At 36.6% G+C, this 27,286-nt stretch overlaps 1 protein-coding gene across 4 annotated transcripts in view; it reads left to right on the top strand.

Moving 5' to 3' along the window:
- Positions 1–27,286, top strand: part of ADGRB3 (adhesion G protein-coupled receptor B3) — a 726,064-nt gene that overhangs the window by 331,863 nt on the left and 366,915 nt on the right. For all 4 annotated transcript variants that reach the window (XM_045069381.1, XM_045069382.1, XM_004769290.3 and 1 more), the window contains one exon: positions 20,349–20,543. In XM_045069381.1, the coding sequence (XP_044925316.1) occupies positions 20,349–20,543 (195 nt within the window). The remainder of the gene's footprint in view (positions 1–20,348; positions 20,544–27,286) is intronic.

The raw sequence follows: 27,286 nt of genomic DNA, 5'->3' as shown, positions 1-27,286 counted from the left end.
AAAGTTGTCAGCATACTCACTGCCAGAGCTCAGATAGTCTTTGCAAAACTCAACAATGCCAAGGAGAAGCTCAAGAACATTATTTCCTTTTAAATGGACTGAAGCCTTTTACTTTTTATTCAGGATCAAATGTTGAAGTTTTAGGATCTGAGTTCAACCTCACAATTCCAGAGAATTTAGCATGTGGTCCTGAATAAAATTATGAGTTCACTAAGTGTTCAGCAAATGACAATAACTCACATTTATTGAATCCTGTCTACCATGAAGGAGCTGATGGGGGAGAAAAGGAAGTAAAATGTTAACTAAATTTTAATGTTCTAAGCAATTCATATGCCAAAGTTCACAGTTTAATATATTTCAAGAAGATAGTGAATATTTAGGCTTTACATCCCATATGGTCGCTCTTCTAACTATTCAATTCTGTTGTAGCACAAGAACAGCCATAAACAATGAGTAAACATGATGGTGTTCCAGTAAAACTTTACACAAAAACAAGCAATGGGCTGGATTTGGCCCACAGGCTATATAGTTCACTAACTCTTGATCTAGATTACACATTTGTTAATGGTTTTTGTTTGTTTATTTTATCTTATTTTTTAAGATTTCAACTCTTTTAGAATTCTCCATCGAAGAATGGACCACAGTCATTTTAAATTACTTATCAAAGTGAAATCTAATATCTGGATAATTTGTGAATGGGATTATTTTATCAGTCACATCATCTGGCATATCTTCTAATTTTTATTAAATGCCAGACATTGTGTAAAACACATGTAGGGTTTTTAGACAATGTCAATGTCCACCAAAAGCATTTCTCCTTTTTTTTTTTTAAATCCAGATACAGTGAGGAGCTGATACTTCAATGCAGTTGAGAGTTGATCTGGGTTGAGGTGATTTGCATTTTAGTAAGACTACCTCTGCTTAGTCCTTCTTCTTCCACTGTGTGTCTTTTTTCTTTTTTTTAAAGATTTTCTTTCTATCTTTCTTTCTTTCTTTCTCTTAAAGACTTATTTATTTGACAGAGATCACAAGTAGGCAGAGAGGCAGGCAGAGAGAGAAGAGGAAGCAGGCTCCCCGCTGAGCAGAGAACCCGATGCCGGGGCTTGATCTCAGGACCCTGGGATCATGACCTGAGCCGAAGGCAGAGGCTTTAAACCACTGAGCCACACAGGCGCCCCCACTGTGTGTCTTAAAGGCTTTGGATGGAAAGCCTATGTTTGCCTATTCCATCAGCACTGAGAAACTGTAGAAGATCCAGTTCTCTCCTTCAAGAGGTACCAACCAGCTCAATACTTGAGCTTTCTTTCCAAGCAACTTCAAAATTTTTTCCAAATGCATACTTACAAAGATGGAGAAAATTATACTCTGCATTTTAGAAGTTTTCATCCTAGCTTCTCAACTTTTTATGCATTTCAAAAACTTAGTAAAATATCTCATGGAGAAAAAATTCCAGTAAGATTTTTAGGGACTCTCAAATTTCCAATACATTTTTCTAGTGCTAGGCAAATAAAGACATTAGTTTCTCTTTCTTCATTAGAGGTCCTCTTCCAGGGTTACACCTGCCCCTCACTTCTTGCCCAGATTTAGCAACACCTCTGCCATCACTAAAATTGTTGGTTACCTTAGAAAGGCTCCCCTTTTTCTGGAAATTTAGTTTATCTCATCCATAGCTATGTGATACTCTAGGGAGTATGGTTTTTGTAATTTATATGGATTTTTCTAGTTTTAGTGGCAAAATCATCAGCCTTAAAGGAATTACTGTACTAAACCAGTAAATTTTAATTGTATTATAAAAAAAAGAAAAAATCTCTTAAATACATAGAATAGTATTTCCTAGGGAATTTTAAGGTAGTCCACTATAAGGATACATAATGAAATACTTCTCAAGTTATACTTTACTTCATTTTTTTTTTAAACTGACAATATATTACTGATTATGTCTATAAGAACCCAAAAGAATTTAGGATTATCCCAGGTTACAGATTTAGTGTGACTTAGAGATGAAATGTTAGGGTTAGTTTTAGCAGCTGAAATTCACTGACTTGAAATTTATTCATCAGATGATTTAATAAAATATACTTTATAGTGAATTAGGCTAATGTCAAAAGAAAAAGAAACAAAGGGAAAGTGTATCTTATTATTCAATCTTTCACCTATCCATTCAATTACCCATTAACTTATTCTACAAATCCTACTGACCTTTATGTGCAACAGAATGCAGGGACCTAAAGATAGAACTTGAATGTGACACTCACAAATGCAAATAGAGTAGACAAGAAATGATATATAATTACACATTGTGGTATGCCGGAGGAAATTAACCAAATACCAACATAGGAAATAAAGTTTGGGGACTGCTTTAGATAAGAAAGTCAGAGAGGTCTCTGTGGAGAAATGACATTTAAAGCTGTGGCCTGAAAAATGAGATGGATCTGGGCATTCAAAGAGTGAAAAGAATGAGTGTGTCAGAGAATAAGAATGCCTTCCATTTGAGGGAATAGCATTTGGAAAATCTTCGAAGTCTTTATGTAAGTGAAAGATGATCTAGTTGCCAGAGGTATTGAGCAAGAAGAGAATGTCATGAGATGAAGTTGGAGAGCTATGTAGGAAAAAATAATTCTATGCCTTAAAGACCTTTGCTAAGAGTTCGAATTTTATTCTAAATGCAATGGGAATCCATTAATAGTAAAGAGCGATGTGACTCATTATAATTAAAGAGGGTCATATGGTGTTCTATGGAGAATAGGCTATAGGGTAGCAGAACTGGAACCTGTCAAGCCTGCTGCAGTAATCCAGACGAGAGATCATGTTATCCTTCATTAAGGTTGAGTGAACACATTTGGCTGATGGGAATGTCATTTTCTGAAATGAGGAAGGCAGGACAATAAAGAACAGTGTGAAGCAGGTGTACTTAGGGGTTGCCAAAAGTTCTATTATACTGAGGCTTTAAATAAAGAACTTAGAGTGCAGCTAGTCAGTTTAGTTGTGATTTTTCTCCAGCACAGTTGAGCTGCTTGGATGCAGGTGCAGAGAAGGCATTTGGTGGAGCTAAAACGTTTTCCGAAGACCAGAAGTATCAACAAGCAGCACCTGGGAACTTGTTAGAAATGCAGAATCTGAAACTATGTCCCAGACCACCTTAATCAGAATCTGCATTTTGAAAAGCTCCCTCTGTGACTCATTGACTCATGTGTACATTAACGTTTGAGAAGCACAGGGATAGATTTTATCTAAGGTTGAATTTCTGGCAGAGGAATGCAAAGAAGTAAAATGGTAACCAATGTAAAAAAAATTAAAACATAAAGAAGGAAAAGTTTTGGTGGATGAATGCAAAAAATTTAAATGATTGCTAGCCAGTTTACATACCACAGGATATACATCTGTTAGGTGATACCTAGTTTTCCTCTTCTGGGCACATGGGAGGATTGTGTTACTTCACTCCTTGAAGTTAGGTATACACGTGTGATTAGAACTGTCCAACTGGTTCTGTAAGGAAGTGGTCTTTGTCATGTTTGGGCTGAGAATGCTGTTGCCAATGCAAAATCTTTCAACCTCCATCACCCCAAACCCCTGAATGACTATGATGAACAGAGACTTCCTGATGACCTGAGTTACATATATATAGTGTGAGTGAGAAATGGATTTTTATTGTTTTTAGGCACTTATATTTTAAAATTGTTTATTATTACGGCATAATCTATCCCATTCTGACTCATACAGTATCACAAGAACTAGGAAGTTTAAGTAATGGAAATATAATTGAAAAAGCCATAGAGAAATACTGGGTTACTTAATGCTCTGTCTCCCATTTAGGTGGTTCCTGAAAATTTGGGTCCCAGTCTGTGACTATTTTATACAGCTTTGAACTCAAGGAACAGGCTCTAATTCTATCTCCTAGGTCAGAATATTAATAAGAGCTTCAGTCTGATTTGATGTTAAGAAAGGAAATCTTAGCTAACTATGTCCCTTGCTCAAGAATTGTACTTTTGACTAATTCTAGCCTCTCTGAAATTAAAGCTAATTCCGGTGTGTGTGTGTGTGTGTGTGTGTGTGTGTGTGTGTGTTTCCTTTTAGGTAAATTTACTATATTCTCATAAATTTATAGGTTTTACAGGGAGATAGTGTATAGTGCATAGTGTATAGCTAACTGACTTTTCTTCATCAGTTTTCTTCATGACTCAGTTTATTCTTTTAACAATAAACTGGAATCCTCAAGTTTATGGCATCCTGCCTCTCACTTCAGGAATTCCTGGGGCAAGAACCAGGGTACCAAATACCCATGGCCAAGGGTTCTTTTTCCTGGGTTCTGTGCAAAACATACATAATTCCTGCAGGAGGTTTCTGGACTAAATCTTTCCATCAATTTGTCTCCAGACAAGAATTGTCTTTTCAAATTTGAACCTCGAGCCCTCGAACAGCTCTAACATGAATGCAAGGTTTTTTTATATCAGATATAGGGAAAATTAAGAACCATTAATAGAGTAGAACAAAGGGTATGCTTTCTTTTCTATATGGGATGATCTCTTTCCTAGAGACACCAGATAGATCTGTAAATAATTTAATACCATCATCTAATGAATGACTTTGGTCTTAGATAACTGATAGTTATAACCTGAAGCAAAAATATGTACTTAGATTATTATTTTATGAAAAGAAGTTTCTTGTATAATTATCTTTTAATTGAAGTCACTTAGAGCTGTGAGAACCTTTAAAATACCTTACAGATGGACTGTAGGAGTTGATGCTGAAAATAATATATAAATATATGATGTTTAAAGTGTGTCATTTGCACAAAATGACTACGATAAACCTTTTTTTAGGATTCACACAATAGAGACAACTGTGGCTGGCAGTAGGAGGCATAGAGTGAAAAGAATAAGGTTATTTCAGAAACACACCTACTCTTTAAACCATGACCCTCACCATATCTGTCTATATAAAGAACAAGAAGGCTTAATCCAGAACTATAAAAAGCAACTATTTTTAGAATTCAGTTTTTTTTTTCTTTTCACTGTCGATCTTGTCAACAGTATTAAATGTGAATGACACAGAAACTTTTAAGACTTGCCCTTTGGAACAAAGATGGTTACAGAGTGCTGCCATTGAGCAGACTAAATTACTGATAATTATAATTTTTAAAGGAAATACCAAAATTATAAACCTGAAGTACTTCAGTGACTAAATTTAAAAAATTAGAAAATACAGCCCCGGGAAATAGAATCCTTGATATATCCATGGGAATTTTTCCCTCCACTTGAATAAACTACTTACAAAGTCTTTTATAGAGCCACCTGGGTGGCTCAGTCGGCTAAGCATCTGCCTTCAGCTCAGGTCATGATCTCACGGTCCTGGGATCGAGCCCACTTTGGGCTCCTTGCTCAGTAGGGAGCCTGCCTCTCCCTTTCCCTACTGCTCGTGCTCTCTCTTGTTCACTCTCTCTCAAATAAATAAAATCTTAAAAAAAAAAAAAGAAAGAAAGAAAGAAAAAGTCTTCTACAGATATTGGTAAATGGCTTTAGGAACATTTACACACTCAATTCCAAATAATGACTATTACTCAAATAATTGGCAGTACCTCAACAACTTGGGAAGTTGCTTCCAGTCTCTTCTTTCTTGTATTCTTTTTTCATATGAAAAAAGATTTAGTATCTCTTTAAAACAAACATGATTAAGAATGATTTTTAAATATCTAAGCATTTTGACAGTTTCTAGCAGTTAAGCATGTAGTGGTTAAGAGCAGGAACTCCGAAATCTACTACTTGAACTTAAATCTTAGTGCAATTCCAGAGGTAAACAATCCTGGGGAATGCAGTTCAACACACTAAGTTGATACTCTCACCTGTAAAATATGAATAATTATGGCACCTCCAACAGTTGTTTTAAAAATCAAATGAGATCATTCATGTAAAAATTTTATCCCATACTTGCCAGTTAATAAGTTCTCAATAACTCCTTTATCATAGTTTCAATTTTTGTTTTTGTTCTAAAAGGTAGCAGTTATAGAACTATAACTATAGTTGTTTAAAATTTCTGAAATCATTTTCCTTTTTATATAATTTCATATCTTTTAAAAGGCAGTTGTGTCAGGGGATGTACAATTTCCCCATTTTTATATATTTCATTGTTTTGAATCATCATGGACTGTTATATTTTTACCTTGTCAGCTAGTGAGGTTGATAGCTAGAGAAGGGAAAAATCCTTCTGTAGCTTCAGTTTAATTTAGCAAACCCTTTGAGCAGGTACCTTTGTGTGCAGACAGTAAGATATAAATTACAGGGGACACATAGTTGAATAAGAAAGTGCAAGCCCTTTAGGAGTTTATGATCTAGTACAATAGATAAGATAAGAACACAAACACTATAATAATGTAAGATAGAGCAAGATTACTTCTTTGAGGCTTGAATCCAGAGATCATATCATGATTGTAGTTATCTGAGAAGAATTCAGGAAAGAGGAAGAAAAGATAACAATTTAACAAGTATATTTGGAGGGAACACTTAAAGTTTCAGAAGAGCCTAAGTCAGGGAGCAAAGGCAGGATCCATGGACTTTCTTTGGGAGATGGTGAGTAGTTCAGTATGGTTGGTATTAGGATCCTATAACAATAGTGGAACAGTGGGACAGACCAAGCTAACACTTCACAGATCATACTGACTTTTGTATAAACTACAACAAGATATATTTGCAAATATTGCATTGCAGTGTGGCTCAAAAGAAAGATAGGGAGATTTTTAGATACAAGAAATTTGGAAGAAAAAGAAAGCCTAACTCGAGCTATAGGTGAGAGTTGATGATTCAGCAACCTATGAGAGTTTCAGATTATGTGTGAGTTCTAGGTGCTGGAGCCTAAGATTCTAAAGCCCTTTTGGAGATACTGACCAGAGCCCCCACCCAACGAGCAGTGAGGGGGGTCTTAGCCCCCTAGCCCCTATTCCCCTGCAGTGAGCTGGCACTCTTTTTTTTTTTTTTTCAGTGTTCCAAGATTCGTTATTTATGCACTACACCCAGTGCTCCATGCAATATGTGCCTTCTTTAATACCTACCAGTAGGCTCACCTAACTCCCCACCAACTCTCCTCCAAAACCCTCAGTTTGTTTCTCAGAGTCCACAGTCTCTCGTGGTTCATTTCCCCTTCCAATATCCCCCAATTCATTTTTCCTTTCCTTCTCCTAATGTCCTCCATGTTATTCCTTATGCTCCACAAGTATGTGAAGCCGTATGATAATTGAATCTCTCTGCTTGACTTATTTCATTCAGCATAATCTCCTCCAGTCCCATCCATGTTGATACAAAAGTTGAGTATTAATCCTTTCTGATAAAGGCATAATTCTCCATAGTATATATAGACCACATCTTCTTTATCCATTCGTCTTTTGAAGGGCATCTTGGCTCTTTCCACAGTTTGGTGACTGTGGCCATTGCTGCTATGAACATTGGAGTCCAGATGGCTCTTCTTTTCACTACACCTGTATCTTTGGAGTAAAGACCCAGTAGTACAATTGTAGGGTCATAGGGAAGCTCTATTTTTAATTCCTTAAGGAATCTCTGCACTGTTTTCCAAAGTGGCTGCACTGACTTGCATTCCTACCAATAGTTTAAGAGGGTTCCCCTTTCTCCATATCCTCTCCAACACTTGTTGTTTACTGTCTTGTTGATTTTGGCCATTCTGACTAATATAAGGTGGTATCTCAATGTGGTTTTTGATTTGAATCTCCCTGATGGCTAATGATGATGAACATTTTTTCATGTGTCTGTTGGCCATTTGTATGTCTTCTTTGGAGAAGTGTCTGTTCATGTCTTCTGCCCATTTTTTTGACATGATTATCTGCTTTTTGAGTGTTGAGTTTGAGGAGTTCTTTACAGATCTTGGATATCAGCCCTTTGTCTGTAGTGTCATTTGCAAATATCTTCTCCCATTCTGGGGGTTGTCTCTTTGTTTTGATGACTATTTCCTTTGCTGTGCAGAAGCTTTTGATCTTGATGAAGTCCCCAAAGTTCATTTTCTCTTTTGTTTCCTTTGCCTTTGGAGACATATCTTGAAAGAAGTTGCTGTGGCTGATGTTGAAGAGGTTACTGCCTATGTTCTCCTCTAGGAGTCTGATGGATTCCTGTCTCACATTGAGGTCTTTTATCCATTTCAAGTTTATCTATGTGTATGGTGTAAGAGAATGGTCAAGTTTCATTCTTCCACACATAGTTGTCCAATTTTCCCAGCACCATTATTGGAGAGACTGTCATTTTTCCACTGTATATCTTTTCCTGTTTGTTGAAGATTATTTGATCAAAGAGTTGTGGGTCCATATCTGGGTTCTCTACTCAGTTCCACTGGTCTATTTGTCCGTTTTTGTGCCAGTACTGCTGTCTTGGTGATCACACCTTTGTAATAAAGCTTGAAGTCAGGCAACATGATGCCCCCAGTTTTGTTTTGTTTCATTTTGTTTTGTTTTGTTTTGTTTTCCAACATATCCATAATAATGCGGGGTCTCTTCTGGTTCCATACAAATTTTAGGATTGTTTGTTCCAGCACTTTGAGAAATGCCGGTGGAATTTTGATTGGGATGGCATTGGAAGTATATATTGCTCTAGGCAGTATAGACATTTAACAATGTTTATCCTTCCAATCCATGAGCATGGAATGCTTCTCATCTTTTTGTGTCTTCTTCAATTTCTTTCATGAGTGTTGTGTAGTTCCTCGAGTACAGATCCTTTACCTCTTTGGTTAGGTTTATTCCTGGGTACCTGTTGTGGTGAGGTACTGAAGACCTAGACCAGCATGCATCTCTTTCCTATAGGTAAGAAGGACAGATGTGAGAAACAATACATAGCTAAGATTCAGAGGGCTTAGAAATTGAATATGGGAAAATAAGGGCTAACTGTCACTGAATATCTTTTATCTAAATATCCTCAGCTTTGTATTAATCCTTCACAACAAACATATAATGACATTTGTTTCTTTTCACAGACAAATCAGAAAATCCTAGGGGAATGACAATTTGTCCAGTGGCCTATGTGGTAAATAGTAGAACCACAATTTAAATCCAGGTTTTGTGACTCCGTGGTTTCTTAAAATTAATATACTAATAAGATTTCCAGAGACAATGCTTAGTAGGTAATTGTTGAGTTTAATTTGCAATTTAAAGAATTGTGGGTTTTAGATCAGATTTCATACTTCTGATTTTGATTTTGAAGAGAAACAGAAAGAAGACAGTAGTTGAAGGGAAAGTAGCAGTATTTAAATAAGATACACTGTGTCAGGCTGTATTTTTATGAGAGGGAAAGATTGAGGAGGATTGGGTGGGATTCAAAATCATAGACCTAACCATAGACTTCAATCATAAAATCACAGAGATAAAAACAAGACAGGTGAAGTGGAAGTAAAGGACAATTTGAAATGGAGAACAGGTAAGGTGAGAAAACCCAATCTGAATTCTATTTCTTCATCCAGAAAAGAGAAAAAACAGTCCATCAGATAAACAGGGATTGGTCATTCTAGAAATAGCAAAAGTGTAGGCTTAAGGTAAGGAGAGAAACTCCCACAGTCTACTTGTGTTGTAGAAGGAAGATCAAGAACCTGGAATTGTTTTTCAACTAAACATGTTCTGGATGGCTATCTGTCTCAACCGAACACTCTTTATACCCTTTATAAATGCCACCAACAGTCTATACTCATGTGTACAAATACTACAAGATATTTGTTCTGGGTGCTTTTCAATGACAGTGCCGGGAAGGATACTAATTAGTGCCAATTGTGAAAGCTGGTGGTGTGATGGGGCACCTGTCTGCAAAGGGCTGGGCTGAGAACAACTCATTTCACAGAAGCCTGCTAAGCAGCTGTCAGATGGCAATGACGTTAATTTACTACCGACTCGGGCTGCATTTGATGCTGACCCAGGCATGAAAGACTGCTTTTTTCTAGCTCTGATTAGTTGAGCCATCCACTGCCTTCTGTACAATTTTTATTGCAAATAGAATACGTGACTGTTTTATTCCGCAAGATTTAAGTCAGTGTTATGTTTTTGTTTGAGGGGAAGGATACGTTAGATCTGTGCAGGTAAAATCCCTCATGTTCTAGATGGAGGTAGGGGTTGCCAAAATAATGGAGCTGTTCTGAAGTAGTTTGATGATGTTTACCTTGGCAGCTGTTACTTACATTCTATTTCTAATGGAGAACATTCAAGTCCTCTGAAGCTCTGAGTATCACAGCTGTGATCTGTACGGCCAGCACAAAACTGAAGACTGAGTTTTATGACTTTTTTTTTTAGGTTGACCCTATCAGTCTCATTTCTCTTTGCGACTTTCCTCACACTGTATCTACTGGACAGGACACTTTTCAGGCCAGAAGCTACACTGTCTCTTTAAGTCAGAAAGTTTCTTTATTTCATGCAGTTTGATACCAATGTTTTCTATGTTTTCTAAGTTGATAAACATGCTAGCACAGCTTTCAAGTGTGCCTTACTTAATCCTATGACCTAATATAAACATAGAAGGACATTGTCATATTCATTCATTTATTTATTCAACATACTAGAAAGTTCTCTAGGTGCAGGGAATGTAACAGAAAAAAAAAAAAAAGTCTTTCTCACAAGGCTTATATTCTAATGGAAGAGGCCAGAAAACATATAAGCCAAGAGACAGATACACAATTGTTAGTAAGGCTGAGCACAATGAAGAAGGGTAAATTGATTGAGAATGACAAGGAGACCATTTTGTGTAGGGAGTCAGGTAAGACCTCTCTGAGGAAATGACAAAAAACAAACAAACAAACAAACAAAAACTTGTGGATTTCTGTGGGAAGACTCTTCCAGAACAAAGGAAATGCTAGTTCAAGGGCCCTGAAGTGGACATGCACTTAATGTACAATGAATGAAGAGATAGGTGTTGAAAGTCTCCAAGAAATAAATCATCTCTGTCTGTGATGACGCAAGCTTTCCGGTATGCAGTAGCTGTACTCACTCTGTTATGCTTGCATGAGCTCATCTGAAGTTAAAAAGAAAAGAAAAGAAAAAGATTAAAAAGAAATTTTAACTCTATAGGCATATTTTTTCTAATCTTACAAGAGACATGGTAAACTGAGTCTCTGATGGGTCCAATGACATAAATAATAATTTGAAACATTTAAATAAAAATCTAGACAGCTATGGCTCCAAAGCCCTTTCCACTGTATTACATTACAAAGGTATAATTAGGACATCATAACTGAAATGCACTCTAACAAACTTTTACTCTACTGCATTCTAAGGCTGTGGCATGGAACCTACCCTCAAGATTCAGAAAGACTATTGGCACAGAAAGACATATAGGCAAACATACTTCAGTGTGATAGCATGATGTGTGTAAGATAAGAGAGCACAAGGAATGAACCCATTAACTCTGTTTAAATATTTAGGAGAACCAAGAATAAATATGAGTGGTATATAAACATGGGCTAATGTGAGGGAGGAGGGTGAACGATTCAGTGCACAAACATGAAGTTATGGAACACATGACCTGAACAGAAAATTGCAAATAGTTATCAATAGCAGAACTGGAGTTCAACTTGGTAGTACATATCTTCTTTGCAAACCAGCTGCCTTTTACTCTGAGGGTCAGTCCTTTCCGATCGCCCAGTATCATGATTAAATATGTTAATGATATTCCACAGCAAGGTCCATTGAAATTTTAGATATGCAAAGGCTAGATCATTATGCCGTCCAATCCTTGGGGCTTTAGTCAGTGGTCAGTCACTGCCACTGAGGACAGAGGAGGAGAATAATGAAAGAATAAAATAAGAAGAAATAAAATGTCTAAATCTGTTATTTTTTTTCAGCAGAACATAATGGAAATACAGTTTATCTCTGAAGAAGTTTATTTTATCAAAATATTTTTAGAGAGAGTTTTAGAGGCTAAAGAAAAGTAACATCTGAAGTGCCAAGATAATTTGTAACATTTTTTTCAACTAATTCATAACTTTTGGATTAGTTCAGATTGATTGCATACTTTAAAGGATTTGTTGTCATATTTCTTAATGAGAAATTGATAATTACAGTTATTATACATTAACCTTTCTATTTCAATAATTTCTGGTGTGTTAGTTCTTTCTTATTTCATACCCTTTTGAAAATTTAATCTTATCACAACTTTACTAGTGGAATGATATTGACCTTTTAGTAAACAAATAAAAATATAATGGATCATTGCTATCTCCTTACCTTTTCTTACTTTGCTGTTATACCGCATTGTTAAGTGTTGTTCTTCCCTTGAAATGTGAGATAAGCAAATATGACAATTGGTGGCAGATTTCTCTGGCCATCAAACTAATTTAAGCTTTGCATCTTAATTGTTCATTCTGCTGCTGAAGATATCACTAAAATTTTTTTGGTTATTTTGTTTTATTGTTATTGTTTATTTATTTTTTAAGTAAAGCTAATGTAACCTAGCTTTTATTTAGAGATGTCATAGTACCTCTCTAAAACTTAGAGCATTTTCTTAAGCTAAAATTTTCATAACTTTTTTTTGCTGTTATATAAAGATGTGTTTATTTTAAAAGGTAAGACAAAAATTACTAAGCTCACTTTATTAAATAAAAATGGATCTGTTTTTTGTTTTAATTCCAGTATAGTTAATGTACAGTGTTATGTTAGTTTCAGGTGCACCATATAGTGATTCGATAATTCTATGATTGCTTAGTGCTCCTCAGGATAAGTGTACTCTCAATAGCCTTCACCTATTTCACCTATCCCTTACCTACCTCCCATCTGATAACCATCAATTTTTTTCTGTATAGCTAAGAGTCTATTTTTCAGTTTGTCTCTTTTTTATTAGTTTTGCTTCTTAAATTCCATGTATGAGTAAAATCATACAGTATTTGTCTATTTCTGACTGCTTTATTTCATTTAGCATTTTACTCCCTAGATCTATCCATGTTGTTGCTAATGGCAAGTAATATTGCATTATATAAATATACCACATCTTTATCCATTCATCTATCAACAGATACTTGGGATGCATCCGTAATTTGGTTATTGAAAATCATGTTGCAATAAGCATAAAGTTGCATATACCCTTTTGAATTAGTGTCTTCATAGTCTTTGGGCAGATACCCAGTAGTGCAATTACTGAACCATGGGGTATTTCTATTTTATTTTATTGTTTTTTCAGGGTTTTGTTTGTTTGTTTGTTTTTATTTTTGTTTTTTTGAGAGAGAGAGAGAAAGGGAGAGCACGAGTGGGAGAGGCACTGAGAAAGGGAGATAAAATCTCAAACAGACTTCTTACTGAGTGTGGAACCCAATACAGGGCTCAATCTCAGGACCCTGAGATCAGGACCTGAGCTGAAGCTGAGTTGGATGATTAACCAACTGAACCAGCCAGGTGCCCATGGTATTTCTATTTTAAATTTTTTCAGGAAACTCCGTACTGTTTGCCACAGTGGCTACGCCAGTTTGCATCTGTGTTCCTTTTTCTCCACATCCTCATCAATACTTACTGTTTCTTGTGTTTTTTATTTTAGCCATTCTGACAGGTGTGAAGTGATATCTCAGTATGGTTTTAATTTACATTTCCCTGATGATGAGTGATGTCAGCATCTTTTCTATTACCCATCTCAATGTCTTCAATATCTGTTCATGTCTTCAGCCCATTTTTAATTGGATTATTTGTATTTTTTTTTGCTGTTGAGTTGTATATATTTTTTATATAACTGGATACTTGGATACTAACCCTTTATCAGACATGTCATTTGCAAATATCTTCTCCCATTCACTTGGTTGCATTTAAGTTTTGTTGATTGTTTCTTATGGTGTGTAGAAGCTTTTTATTTTGGTATCATCCCAATAATTTATTTTTACTTTTGTTTCCCTTATTTCAAGAGCTGTATCTAGAAAAAGTTTGCTACATTCAATGTCAGAGAAATTACTGCCTTTGTCTCTTCTAGGATATTTATGGTTTCAGGTCTTACATTTAGGCCTTCCATCCATTTTGAGTTTATATTTGTGTGTGATGAAAGATAGTATCCCATTTTCATTCTTTTGCATGTAGCTGTCCAGTTTTCCCAACACCCTTTGTTGAAGAGGCTGTCTTTTCCTCAGTGCATATTCTTGCCTCCTTTGTCAAAGAATAATTGACCATATAATCATGGGTTTATTTCTGGGCTCTCTATTCAGTTCCATTGATCTATGTGCCTATTTTTTTGTTGGTACCAAACTGTTTTGATTACTATAGTTTTGTAGTATATCTTGAAATCTGCGATTGTGGTTTTGTTCCTCTTTTTCAAGATTGCTTTGGATATCTTATGTGGTTCCATACAAATTTTAGGATTATTAATTCTAGTCTCTGAAAAAATGCTGTTGGTATGTTGATAGGGGGTGCATTAAAGCTATAGATTGCTTGGGGCACCTGGATGGCTTAGTCGGTTAAGTGTCTGTCTTCAGCTCAGGTCATGGTTCCAGGGTCCTGGAATAGAGTTCCCACATCAGGCTCCCTGCTCAGCCAGGAGCTTGCTTCTCCCTCTGCCTGCTACTCCCCATGCTTGTGCTCTCTCTCATGCTCTCTCTGTGTCAAATAAATAAAAATCCTAAAAAAAAAAAAAAAGCTATAGATTGCTTTAGATAGTACAGTATTTTAACAATATTTGCCCTTCCAATCCATGAGGATGAAATATCTTTCCATTTGTGTCATGTTTAATTTATTTCATCAGAGTTTTATGGTTTTCAAAGTACAGGTCTTTCACCTCCATGGTTCAGTTTATTTCTAGATATATTATTATTTGAGGTGTAATTATAAATGAGGCTGTTTTCTTAATTTCTCTTTCTGCTACTTCATTACTAGTATATAGAAATTCAATGAATTTCTGTACATTGATTATGTATCCCATGACCTCACTGAATTAATGTCAGTTTTAGTCATTTTTTGATGGAGTCTTTAGGGTTTTCTATATACAATGTCATGTCATCTGCAAATAGGGAAAGTTTTACTTCTTTCTTACCAATCTGGCCTTTTATTTCTATTGTGTTGCTTGATTGCTATGGCAAAGATTTCTAGTATTATGTTCAATAAAAGTGGTGAGGATGGACAGTTTTGTCTTGTTCTTTACCTTAGAGAAAAAGCTCTCAGCTTTTCACTATTGAGTATGATGTTAGCTGTGAATTTTTCAAATATGGCCTTTATTATGTTGAGGTATGTTCACTTCAACCTTTTTTGTTGAGGGTTTTTTGTCATGATTGAATGTTATACTTTTGTCAGATGCTTTTTCTGTATCCATTGAAATGAGCATGTGGTTTATATACTTTCTCTTATTGATGTGATGTATCATGTTGGTTGATTTGTGAATATTGAGGCATGAACACATCCCTGAAATAAATCCCACTTGATCATGGTGAATGACTCTTTTTAATGTATTGTCAGATTTGGTTAGCTAATGTTTTGTTGAAGATTTTTGTGTCTATCCTCATCAGAGATATTGGCCTTTAGTTCTCTTTTTTATGCAGTGTCTTTTTTGTGTGGCTTTGGTATGGGAATAATCCTGGCCTGATAGAATGAATTTGAAAGTTTTCCTTCCTTTTTCATTTTTTGGAATAGTTTGAGAAGAATAGGTGTTAACTCCTCTTTAAATGCTTGGTAACATCACCTGAGAAGTCATCTGGTCTTGGACTTTTGTTGGTTGGGAGTTCTTTTTTTTTAAATTACTGATTCAATTTCATTGCTGGCAATTGGTCTGTTCAAGTTTTCTATTTCTTTCTGATTCAGTTTTGGGAGTTTATATATTTCTATTTCTTTCTTTGTTTTGTTTTGTTTTTAAAGATTTTATTTATTTATTGGACAGACAGAGATCACAAGTAGGCAGAGAGGCAGGCAGAAAGAGAGGAGGAAGCAGGATCCCCACTGAGCAGAGAGCTCAATGCCGGGCTACATTATGACCTGAGCCAAAGGCAGAAGCTTTTAACCCATTGAGCCACCCTGGCACCCCTCTATTTCTTTCTGATTCAGTTTTGAGAGTTTATATATTTCTATTAATTTATCTATTTCTGTTACATTGTCTGTTTTTTGATATATGGTTTTATAATATTCTCTTATAATTCTTTGCATTTCCGTGGAGTCATTTTTTTATTTCTCCTCTTTCATTTCTGTTTTTGTTCATTTCAGTCCTCTCCTCCCCTCCCCTTTTTTTGTGAGTCTAGTTAAAGTTATAAGTTCTGGGGCACCTGGGTGGCTCAGTGGGTTAAAGCCTCTGCCTTCTGCTCAGGTCATGATCCCACGGTCCTGGGATCAAGCCCCACATCAGGCTCTCTGCTCGGCAGGGGGCCTGCTTCTCTTCCTCTCTCTCTGCCTGCCTCTCTGCCTACTTGTGATCTCTCTGTCAAATAAATAAATAAAATATTTAAAAAAAAAAACAACTTTAAAGTTATAAGTTCTGCTGATCTTTTCAAGAACTGGCTCCTGGTTTCATTGATCTGTTCAATTGGTTTTTGTTTGTTTGTTTGTTTAATTTCTATTTCATTTATTTCTGCTTTGATATTTATTATTTCCTCTCTTTGAGTTTTGTTTTTCTTTTTCTAGTTCTCTTCGGTGTAAGATTAGGGTGTGTATTTGAGATTTTTCTTTCTTCCTTGAGGTATACATGTATTGCTATACACATCCCTTTTAGAACAGATTTTGCTGCATCCCAAAGATTTTAGACAATTGTGTTTTCATTTTCATTTGTCTCCATCTGTTTTTCATTTCCTCTTTGCTTTCTTGGTTGACCCATTCATTCTTGAGTAACATATTATTTAACCTCCATGCATTTGTATTCTTTGCAGATGTTTCTTATGGTTTATTTCTGGTATCATAGCATTATGGTCAGAAAAGATGCATGGTATGACTTCAACTTCACAGTTTTTGAATTTGTTGAACTTTGTTTTGTGGCCTAATATGTGTCTTTTGGAGAATGTTTCATGTGTATTTGAAAAGAATGTGTATTCTGCTGTTTTAGGATGGAATATTCTGAATATTAGAATGATCAGATGTCACTGTTTACTTGTTGATTTTCCGTGTGGAACATCTGCCCCCTGATGTAAGAGGGTGTTAAAGTCCCCTACTTTTATTATATTACTATCAATTACTTCCTTTATATGTTTTTAGCTTCTTTATGTATTTGGGTGCTCCCATGGTGAGTGCACAATATTTGCAATTTGTTATATCTTCTTGTTGGATTGTTTCCTTTATAATTATACAGTGTTCCTTTTTTTTTTCCTCTTGTTACAGTCTTTGTTTTAAAGTCTATTTTGTCTGATACAAGTATTGCTATCTAGCTTTCTTTTCACTGCCATTTGCATGAAAAATGTTTTTTCATTCCTTCACATTCAATCTGCATGTGTCTTTAGGTCTGAAATGAATCTCTTATTGGCAACATATACATGGATTTTTTTTTTAATCCATTCCATCACCCCTTGTCTTTTGATTTGAGTGTTAAGTCCATTTGCATTCAAAGTGATTATTAATGGTTATGTTCTTAGTGCCATTTTCTTACCTGTCTATGGTTGTTATTTTAGTTCTCTGTTCTTTTATTCTCTTGCTCTCTTCTTTTACAGTTTGATGGCTTTTTTTAATGATATCCTTGGGTTCCTTTCTCTTTTTCATTTTTACATATCTATTACTGGTTTTTAATTTGTGGTTACCATGATGTTTGTATATAACATGTTCTCCATATAACAGTCTCTGTTAAGTTTCTGTTAACTTAAGTGAACCCATTCTTTACCTCTCTCCCTCCCACATTTTAGGTATATGATGTCATACTTTACATCCTTTTATTTTGTGACTCCTTTGACTGATTTTTATAGATATATTTATTTTTACTGCTTTTCTGTTTCTTACTTTTCTTATTCTTGCTTATGATTTTTCCTTTCTACTCAGAGTCCCAGTTAACATTTCTTATAGGGTTAGTTTCATGGTCATGAATTTCTTTAGCTTTTGTTTGTCTTTGAAATTCTTGATCTCTTCTATCCTGAATCATAGTCTTACTGGATAGTGTATTCTTGGCTGCTGTTTTTTGTTTGTTTGGTTTTGTTGGTCTTGTTTTTTTCCTTTCAGCACTGATTATATCATTCCATTCCCTTCTGACCGGCTGAAAAGTCAATTTACAGCCTTATGATATTTCCCTTGTATGTAACTTTTCTTTTCTCTTGTATGTAACTTTTCTTTTCTCTTGCTACTTTTAAAATTCTCTCTTTATCATTAATGTTTGCCCTTTTAATTATTATGTGTCTTGGCATTGACTTTCTTGAGTTGATTTTGTGGGGGCTCTCTGTGCTTTCTGGATCTAGATTTCTGTTTCCTTCCCCAGATTTGGTAAGTTTTCGCTATTATTTCTTCAAATAAATTTTTCTGCTCCCTTTTTCTCTCTCTTTTTTCCTCCTAGAACTCCTGTAATGTGAAAATTATTATGCTTCATTGTGTTGCTGAATTCCCTAAGTCCTTTTTCACTTTTTAGTATTTTTTTTTCTCTTTCCTGAGTCTGATTGCTTTCCATTGCTCTCTCCTATAAGTCATTGATCTGTTCTTCTGCTTCCTCTGGTCTACTATTTATTCCACTTTGTCATTTTTTTATTTCATTTATAAAGTTCTTCATCAAAAACTGGTTCTTTTTTATGTTTTCTATTTGCTTGTTGAGTATCACTAAGATTCTCTACTCTTTTATCAAACCTCATGAGTATCTTTATGACCATTACTTTAAATTCTCTATAAACATATTACTTATCTCCATTTCATTTAAGTCTCTTGCTTTGCTTTTGTCCTGTTGCTTTATGGGGAACATATACCTCTGTCTCCTCATTTTGCCTAACTCTCTGTGTCTGTTTCTATGTGTTAGGAAAGTTAACTATTACTTCTCTTAAATGTAATGGCCTTATGTAGAAGAAGTCCTATAGTGCCCTGCATTGCAATGTATCCTGTTCACTAGAACCTGGAGCTTCAGGGATATTTCCTATGTGTATGCGCCCTGCTGTTGTGGCTGAGCCACTTTTGCTTCAGTCCCATCATCTGCAATGGTTCTGTTGCCTGTTGGTTCTTGTATTGTTAGTGAGCCAGTCTGGGGCTGCCTTGGGGTTAAGTGACTCAGACCAGGCACTTGCCAGAGAAGCAGTAGCACTGAACTGCAAGAGAATGTGGGTGTGGGGCATGTGGTGCCAGAAATATCCATGCTAGTGGGAAGGAACCTGCAGCTTATAGTGACCAAGGGAGGCTCATTGGATGGGTGCATCTACAAATGTTCAGCTAGAATGCCTGTGTCAGCAAGGTTTGTGTGGTTCTACTATGGGAGAGACCTTGGAGGGAAGGCCTGGCAAGACGAGAATGCATGTCTATGGTGCACTGTTAGCAAGCTGGGTAATGAGCATTGGCCTGGAGCTCTTTCCTAGAGGAGGGTGTATGTTTAGATGGGGCAAGGGAGGGAGATGGAGCCTGTCTTTTGTTCCTAGAGAAATCTATCCCTCCAGCATAAGATCTGGGATTAGTATACAAATTTTTCTTTCTCGCATATATCCCAGGCATTTTTCAAACTGCTGCTTCTATGCTGAATCTCCATGGCACTTTTTGTTGACTCATCATCTGTTTAAGGATAGGAACTCAATTTCTTCTCACCCTCTTGGCTCTTCTGCTTATTTAAAGTTCCAGGTTTTAATGCTGATTGTAAGAACTCAAAAAATGTGACTCCTCTAGTTTTCAAAGCCAGATGTTGTGGGGATTCCTCATCCCTGTGTGTACTCCCTGGTGTGACTATCTTATTTCTCCCTTCTTTGACTGAAGCTCTCCCCCTCCCTCTCACCAATAGTCCCACATCTCTACCCTTCTTTTCCTCTTTGATGTGGCCTCTTCTCTACATTTAACTGTGGATAGTTTGTTTTGGGAGTCTCTGGGTCATTTTCTCAGTTATTTACACTGATGTGGGTGTTAGCTAGTTGTATTCAAGTGACAAGGTGAGCTTAGGGTACTCCTACTCCACCATCTTTCCTGGAAGTTAGAAAAATAGGTATTTTGAAATGTTTATAATCTCCTGTCTCTGATCACATCTTGCTGAATTATCTCACTTGTTTATCACCTGTAAAAGTATTTTTAAAAATTTTTATTTCAATTAAAAACCCGAAGTTTTGCCAATATGTTCAACTGTGTGTTCTGAGTACTAGAAAGGACAAGTCTGTCATGCTTGCCAAAGTGTATATACTCATTAGTGTTTGTGTGCTGGATGTTAATCCATCTGAGTGTGAAATACACAAAATTTACAGTTTTGCAATGCTATTTTAAAGTTGACTCTGCAATTTTTAATAATTTTTTGATAAAAATATGTAGATTAATAGTAATGAAGATTCTGATGTTTGTTCTGTTCTTTTGACCATGGCAGATCAAAGAACACCTTGCTAAGGGGCAACGGACGTTGGCAGGTGATGGAATGTCCCAGGTGACCAAGACACTGTTGGATTTAACTCAGAGGAAAAATTTCTATGCAGGTGATCTTCTGATGTCTGTGGAAATTCTCAGAAATGTGACAGACACATTTAAAAGGGCAAGTTACATCCCTGCATCTGATGGTGTCCAGGTAAGAGACAGTCCCCTGAATGAAAAGATTAGTGAACATGCATTCAGGTTTTGGCCCTGAGAGGCCAGTGCTGCAGCCCTTTGGAGACGTTCTGGCCTGGAGGGAAAGAGCACTTACTCCTACAGGGGACATATTCGGGTTGTGCTTAGTGTGAGCTCTGGAAATGACCTCAATTCTCTTAGTCATTGTACACCTCAGTGTTCTCAACCATAAAATGCTCATAATACACCTCAAGGAGCTACTGAATGAGAATGTGTGTAAAGTGTTTTGAGCCCTCAGATAAAAGGCTCTATAGCAAACTCAAGGTTGTATCATGGATATTTTATTCCCACATTTAATATCACCATCTTGCCATAAGAGACTATTAAAGGCACATTAAGCATAATGAAAGTACATTAACTATAACATGCAAAGAAGATATAGTTTAAGTTTTGTTGGGGTTTTGCTTTTAGAAAGGGGAAGGCCATTTTTAATTTTGTGGAACCCTTGCCTGAAAATATTGGACAAATAGAGAATTGTTCTGGATAGGAAAATAAGAAATTCAATAACTCCTCACACTGAGTTTTTCTTGTCATGGAAGACTTCTAGAGCAACATCGTTTATTTCCATAATAAAGTTTAAGTACTCACCCAATTTCAGTATTGCCTTTGCCATTAAAGCAAAGCATGTTGAATGGCAAACAAAGCAAATTTAATGCAACTCCTGTTTGCATTTCAGATTAACTCCTTTTGTGCTGTAGGCTAAAATGTACTCCTGCCAAGAATGCTGACTTGATTTCTGCATTTCCAGTATAATGCTCTTTCTGTATCTCCCCATAAAGTTCATTAAAATAAGGTTTTGGCAAAACTCCCAGATCAGGTAGTTTTCTTTCTGCCTACTATTCATTTGGGAGTTTTATTTGTATTTCACTTGGAGAATGCAGAGGGGGTTTTTTGTTATGTTTTGTTTTGTTTGTTTTGTTTTGTTTTGTTTTAATCAGCTATTGAAAGAGGAAAAGAAGACTTTTTGAAATCATGGAATTGTTCATAAATAATATCGATGCCCTGATTTTTATAGAGGTACATATGTTACTTAAATTATATGCAAATATTGCTGAAAGTAACTGAAATGGGAATTATTGATGCTGCATTTTATATTATATCACCAGTGCCCAAGAATACAGTTTTAATTGTAAAAATATGGGGCATGGATCGTTACTGTCATTTGAGCATTTCAAGAATTCTTTTTTACAAAGAACGAAATGGTTTTCTGATTTTAAAAACATGATAAAGTAAGCCAAGCTGATATTTTCCCCGTAGTTCTGAAATACTTCTATCCATTAGAATTTACATTAAAAAAATAACATCTGAATTGCCTGATGCAAAATACAAGTTATAATTTCAAAAAACCTCAGATACTGATGTTCACAGTTGAAACATCAGGTAGAATGATTAAATAATCTCTAGGCCCTCCTTTAACCCTCAAGAGTGTAGGACTTTAAGATTTTTAGATGCTGAAACTGAAAAAATTAAGATGACCAGGTTTTTGATTGAGTTACATATTTTGATTTAGTTACTTATTAGAGTGCATTGGCTCAAGGAGCAATTAGTTTAACCAAAGGTTTAGTCATGGGCACATTAGCTGGTATGACTTAAATTTTAAGCAGTTTTGCTGATTATTTTGTTGTTATTTTGGCATAGTCAGAAATTTCCGTCCCACTCTCTTATTAATCCTCCACACTACACAAAATTCTCAGCATGCTGGTGTCCTAGTCATCCCTTCACAAACAGGAGCTGAATTTTTCTACTTCATTTTCTTTACTGGTGTCTTTTCAGGCCCCTGGAATGTCCTTGTCTTTTGGAATTCCTTCCTCTTCCATCTCTGTCAAAATCATTAACCTGGATCTAGCAAGATTTCTGAATGCCAGACCAGCAAGCCCCAAACTCCATCTGAAAATGATCTTTCTCTTTTCTGAAATCCCAGACAACTTTGCACTTCTTTTATTCTACTTTCCACCAGTTTATAGAAACATTTTATATACATTTTATCATCTTTGCTTGCTTATAAACTCTAATTTATAACCTTACTCAACATCACCTGTACCTTACTTAAACTTCAGTCCTCTATTTCCAAAGGCTCCAGGCATTTTTGTTTGGCTGGCACCTCAGGATTAATATGGCATAAACGAAGCTTATTTTGAATTGCAAGTTTTCTTGCATATCATACTTCTCTTTGTAGAACTAGTAGTCCTTAGGCTGGAATTATAATGTTATCTTGACTTTTCCTTCTTTTCCTTTATGGCTACAATTGTATCTTTTCTATCCATTATTTCCTCTCTTTTCCCATTGCTGTTATCCTAATTAAGCCTTTAATTGCCTCAGCCTACATTATTTCCAAGGCTTCTTTCCTTTAATCCTCCCTCAGAGCTTTACCTACATCTCTATTCATCTTGTACATCATAGTCCTAGTGGTTATCCTAGAACAGCTCTGATTATGTCACTTCTTAGATCAGAAACCTTCACTGGAACTCCAAGTCTCCTTGAATGACAACTCAAAGTCTTCATGTTGTTTTCTAGTACACTCCACAGTATGTAGGTTACCTATCTTTACAGCTAAAAATGAGTTACTCCTCCTCTTCACAGATTTATGTCAAATGAATTACTTCCCCCTTAAAAAAATTATTTTAGAGGGAGAGGAGGGGCAGAGGGAGAGAATATTTCAAGCAGATTCTCTGCTAAACACAGAGTCTGACATGGAGCTAACTCTAACCACCCATGAGATCATGGCCTGAGCCAAAACCAAGATTCAGGTGCTTAACTCACTGAGCCATCCAGCTGCCCCACCAGGTTCTGCTTCTTGAGTGCACTCTATAGTCTTAGCTCTTGGTTTCTGCCTCCTCTGTGCTCTTAGACTGGCTTGATTTCTCCCAGTCTCCTGAGGTAATTTCTTGGTACTCTGGGCCTCCGAATTCTAATGGTACTTTCTCTCCTGTATCTCTTTATATATCATATTATTAACACTAATCAGAATCCTTGAAAAAGAAGACATTTTCCTGATCCATCTTTGGATCCCAACCAAGCTCTAGGATATCCTCCTCCTCAAATAAGATTTAGTGTAGAACCTTAACCCAAAATTGGTAATTACATAGGTACCACTAAGTTATTTTCATTCTTTCTTAAACTGGGAAGTGAAAAAAGAAAGATTAACTGAAATTATTTAAGAAGAATGAATTCTTTTCAATGTAGTTATGAGCAGTGCATTTTAGTTAAAATGCTTTCTAATGCCGGATTCACTAAAAGATTGATTTGAGGGGCGCCTGGGTGGCTCAGTGGGTTAAGCCTCTGCCTTCGGCTTGGGTCATGATCTCAGGGTCCTGGGATCGAGCCCCGCATTGGGCTCTCTGCTCAGCAGGGAGCCTGTTTCCCTTCCTCTCTCTCTCTGCCTGCCTCTCTGCCTATTTGTGATCTCTGTCTGTCAAATAAATAAATAAAACCTTTAAAAGATTGATTTGATGCATTGATGAAAGTGGGCTGCAATAGCTACAACCTATTAAACTTGGGGGAAAATAAAGTGTGGCTTTATGTCTTAAAATGATAAAGCAAATAATAGTTTTGTTTTTGGAAACTGTAGAAAAGATATTCCAAAAGTCTTTTCCCTTCTGATACACTGTTTTCCAGACTCTGGGGCTTTGTCATATCTCTGAGTCTCTCCCTGTTAGTTCTCTAGTTAGTTTATCTTTCTTGTTTCAATCTGATGCAAGTTCGTTCCAGATCCAGTTAAAAAATCCCTTCTACTCAAGTCTTCTCATAAAATCCCAGGCAGATTTCAAGTTTTTCCTAATTTTCTGGCCTTTTGAAACCTTATAAATATCTCTGCTTCTAGCATATTCCTTACATAACATCGTAATATCTCTCATAATATTCTAATTATTTGTTTCTAGGTCTGTTTTCAGCAAAAAATTTTAAACTTCTTGAGAGATGATTATATCTTGAAGCATAGTAGACACTCCAGTATTTATTGAAGTAATTAATAAATGAATATAAATAACATAGTAATTTGGAGGAAATTTACATTATTCAAACACACACACACACACACACAAATAAAATTCTGAACATCCAATTTAGAGAAAGAAAGGGAAAAAGAGGAAAAACACAACAATTTACTTAGTTTTTTGCCACTGGAAAAATTTGTAGTGAGACTCATTCTATCAACAGAAAATTGAATTTGCAACCCGCTGAAACTTTAAGACTTGACAGAATTAAATCAGATATATGCAAGTTGAAATCCCAGCTTGTATAGTAACTATCTTGGTGTCTTCAAACATGTTACTTAATATTTCTCTATGTTATTTCTTCCTATCTAAATAAGAAATAAAGGAGACGTAGAAGTATGGTCTATTTTTGTAATTCATGGTAGTTATATTGTGTAGATTTGTGGCAAACAATAAATTAATGAATACTGAACCATTTACTCCTAGGGAAAATACAGGATGAGGTTCCATTGAGAATTTGTTCATATCATTTTCATTAACCAATTAATACATGATCCTGTTTTATGTGTGTTACTGTTAAAAGACATTGTTTTTAAGGTATATGGTTAATCATTAACTCTGAACTCACAGCCAAGACATTTAATTCAAGCCAGAAAAAGTTTTCCTAATACATGTTTTCTCTGTAAGGCACATGACAGTCTTTCTGAGTTTAAGAATACTAGATAGTCCTTTAGACTGTACAATGGGACATTTTAAAATGTTAAATCACCAATAAAAAGTACACACACACAAAAGAAAACAAACAAAACCCAATGGGGGGGCATTAAATTGGCTATGAAAAGGAACATGTTTACAAGTGTTGGGTCCCCCAATAATGGGTCCGTGATTAAAGGAGCGAGACTGATACAAAGCGAAGGTCAAGCAAAGCTTTATTTCATGCCAAGCATCAAGAATCAAAACCGACAGTCAAACAGACTGGTCAGGGCTGCCCCTGTCACAAAGAGGGTGACCCCTCCCTGCTTTCCAGACTAACTTTTATAGAGCAAAGGCCATGTGGTTGGGCCTGGCCACACACAGGTGGCCAATGACGTTGTAACACACAGAGAAAGCTGCACAGTCATGCTAGGTGACCAATTGAATTACAATTGACCCTAGTAGACATTTGAACCAGCCTATCACCTTGGTCAGAATTGGCGCCCAAAAGGTGCCCAAAAGGCGGGGCCCATACTCCTTGGTAGCTAGGAGACAGTATGCGTCCCCACTGATTGACTACCTCCACCTGGCCTGACCCACCCGTGTACTTGGACTTTGTTATCTGGGACTGGTTTCCTCGACTTGTTTTTAAGTAAGCTCCCCTGGTGGGGTAAGGGTGGGGGGCAAGGTCAATTTAAGTTTTACTGCATAAATAACAAATGGCAGTTCAAACCGGGGTGGGGCCGCTCTGGCGGAATATGTGAGCTAAAACAAAGTACACAAGTATGTGAGCTAAAACAAAAAGTCAGAGCATTGTCATGTTTGGCATCAGCTGAGTACATGTACGGTGGGTGACTCAGATGTTTGCCACTCTGCACACAGTCCATGTGATGAAGTTCTAGAATCTAAGTAAGGTTCGTGCGTTGAGGTCCGGAGCCGATGACCAAGAAAGAATTCTTGAGACATCTTTGGTGCAAAATAGTGGTTTATTAAAGCACAGGGACAGGACCCATGGGCAGGAAAAGCTGCTACTCCAGGGTTCTGAGGGATGGCAGGTGTTGTACCATGGAGTTGGGGGAAGGTAAGGGAAAGGGAGGTTTCAACTGAACTTTCATATGCTAAAGAGGATGACATACAAGAAGCCAGATACCAGAGGGCTTGCCCTTGTGGAGGTCATTTTGCCCTCTGGCAAGGTATTAACATTAAGATGGGTGGGAGATTCCTAAAGAATGTCACATATATCCCACCCAGGAGTGGGGGTGGGGGAAAGTTGGAGGGTGTCAGCTTTTGCTATTGTCCTCAGCCAACCTTCTGTTCCCTCATCACATGAATGACCATAAAAGCACTGAGTTTTGATTTGAGGGTCACAGATAAATTTTAGCAAGTAATTAATTTGTAAATATGGAATCCATGAAAAATGAAGTTTGACAATAACTCTTTCTCAGGGTTGTCATGAAGCTTAGAAAAAAATACAGGTTAAATACATAATAACCCATGCATAATGATATTTGTGAATTTCTGGCACATAGTAGGTACTCCTTAATCCCATTATTGCTAGTGTTGTAACTCTTAACATAACAGTACAAGATAAGCCTTGTTCTCAGGCCACTTACCATATAATGGAAGGGGGAAAAAACACCTTATGGATGAGGGTAGACTGTGGTAATGAGGAAGAGAGAGAAAGTACAGTATGTCTCACTTCTAGGAATTCTAAAAGCATAGAGAGCTGAACGAGAGCTGAAGTGTAGTGGTAACAGAAGAATTCATGGGAGAGTTAGGACCTGAGACAGAATCTGGAGAAAAAAGCTGAGTACAAAGACAGTAGTCCAACTGTGCAACCAAAGGCATGAATGTGGTATGAACATGGCACATTTTGGAGACCAAGGTTTGTAGAAAATGGGATACATGGGGGGCGTGGGTGGCTCAGATGGTTAAGCCTCTGCCTTCAGCTCAGGTCATGATCTCAGGGTCCTGGGATCGAGCCCCACATCGCATCGCGCTCTCCGCTCAGCAGGGAGCCTGCTTCCTCCTCTCTCTCTCTCTCTCTTTCTCTCTCTGCCTGCATCTCTGCCTACCT

The sequence above is a fragment of the Mustela putorius genome, unplaced genomic scaffold (assembly GCF_011764305.1).
Source record: "Mustela putorius furo isolate JIRA1106 unplaced genomic scaffold, ASM1176430v1.1 tig00003927_pilon_pilon_pilon, whole genome shotgun sequence".
Lineage (NCBI taxonomy): Eukaryota > Metazoa > Chordata > Mammalia > Carnivora > Mustelidae > Mustela > Mustela putorius.
The sequence above is the reverse complement of the archived record's forward strand: the minus strand, read 5'-3'. Positions and strand labels throughout refer to the sequence as shown.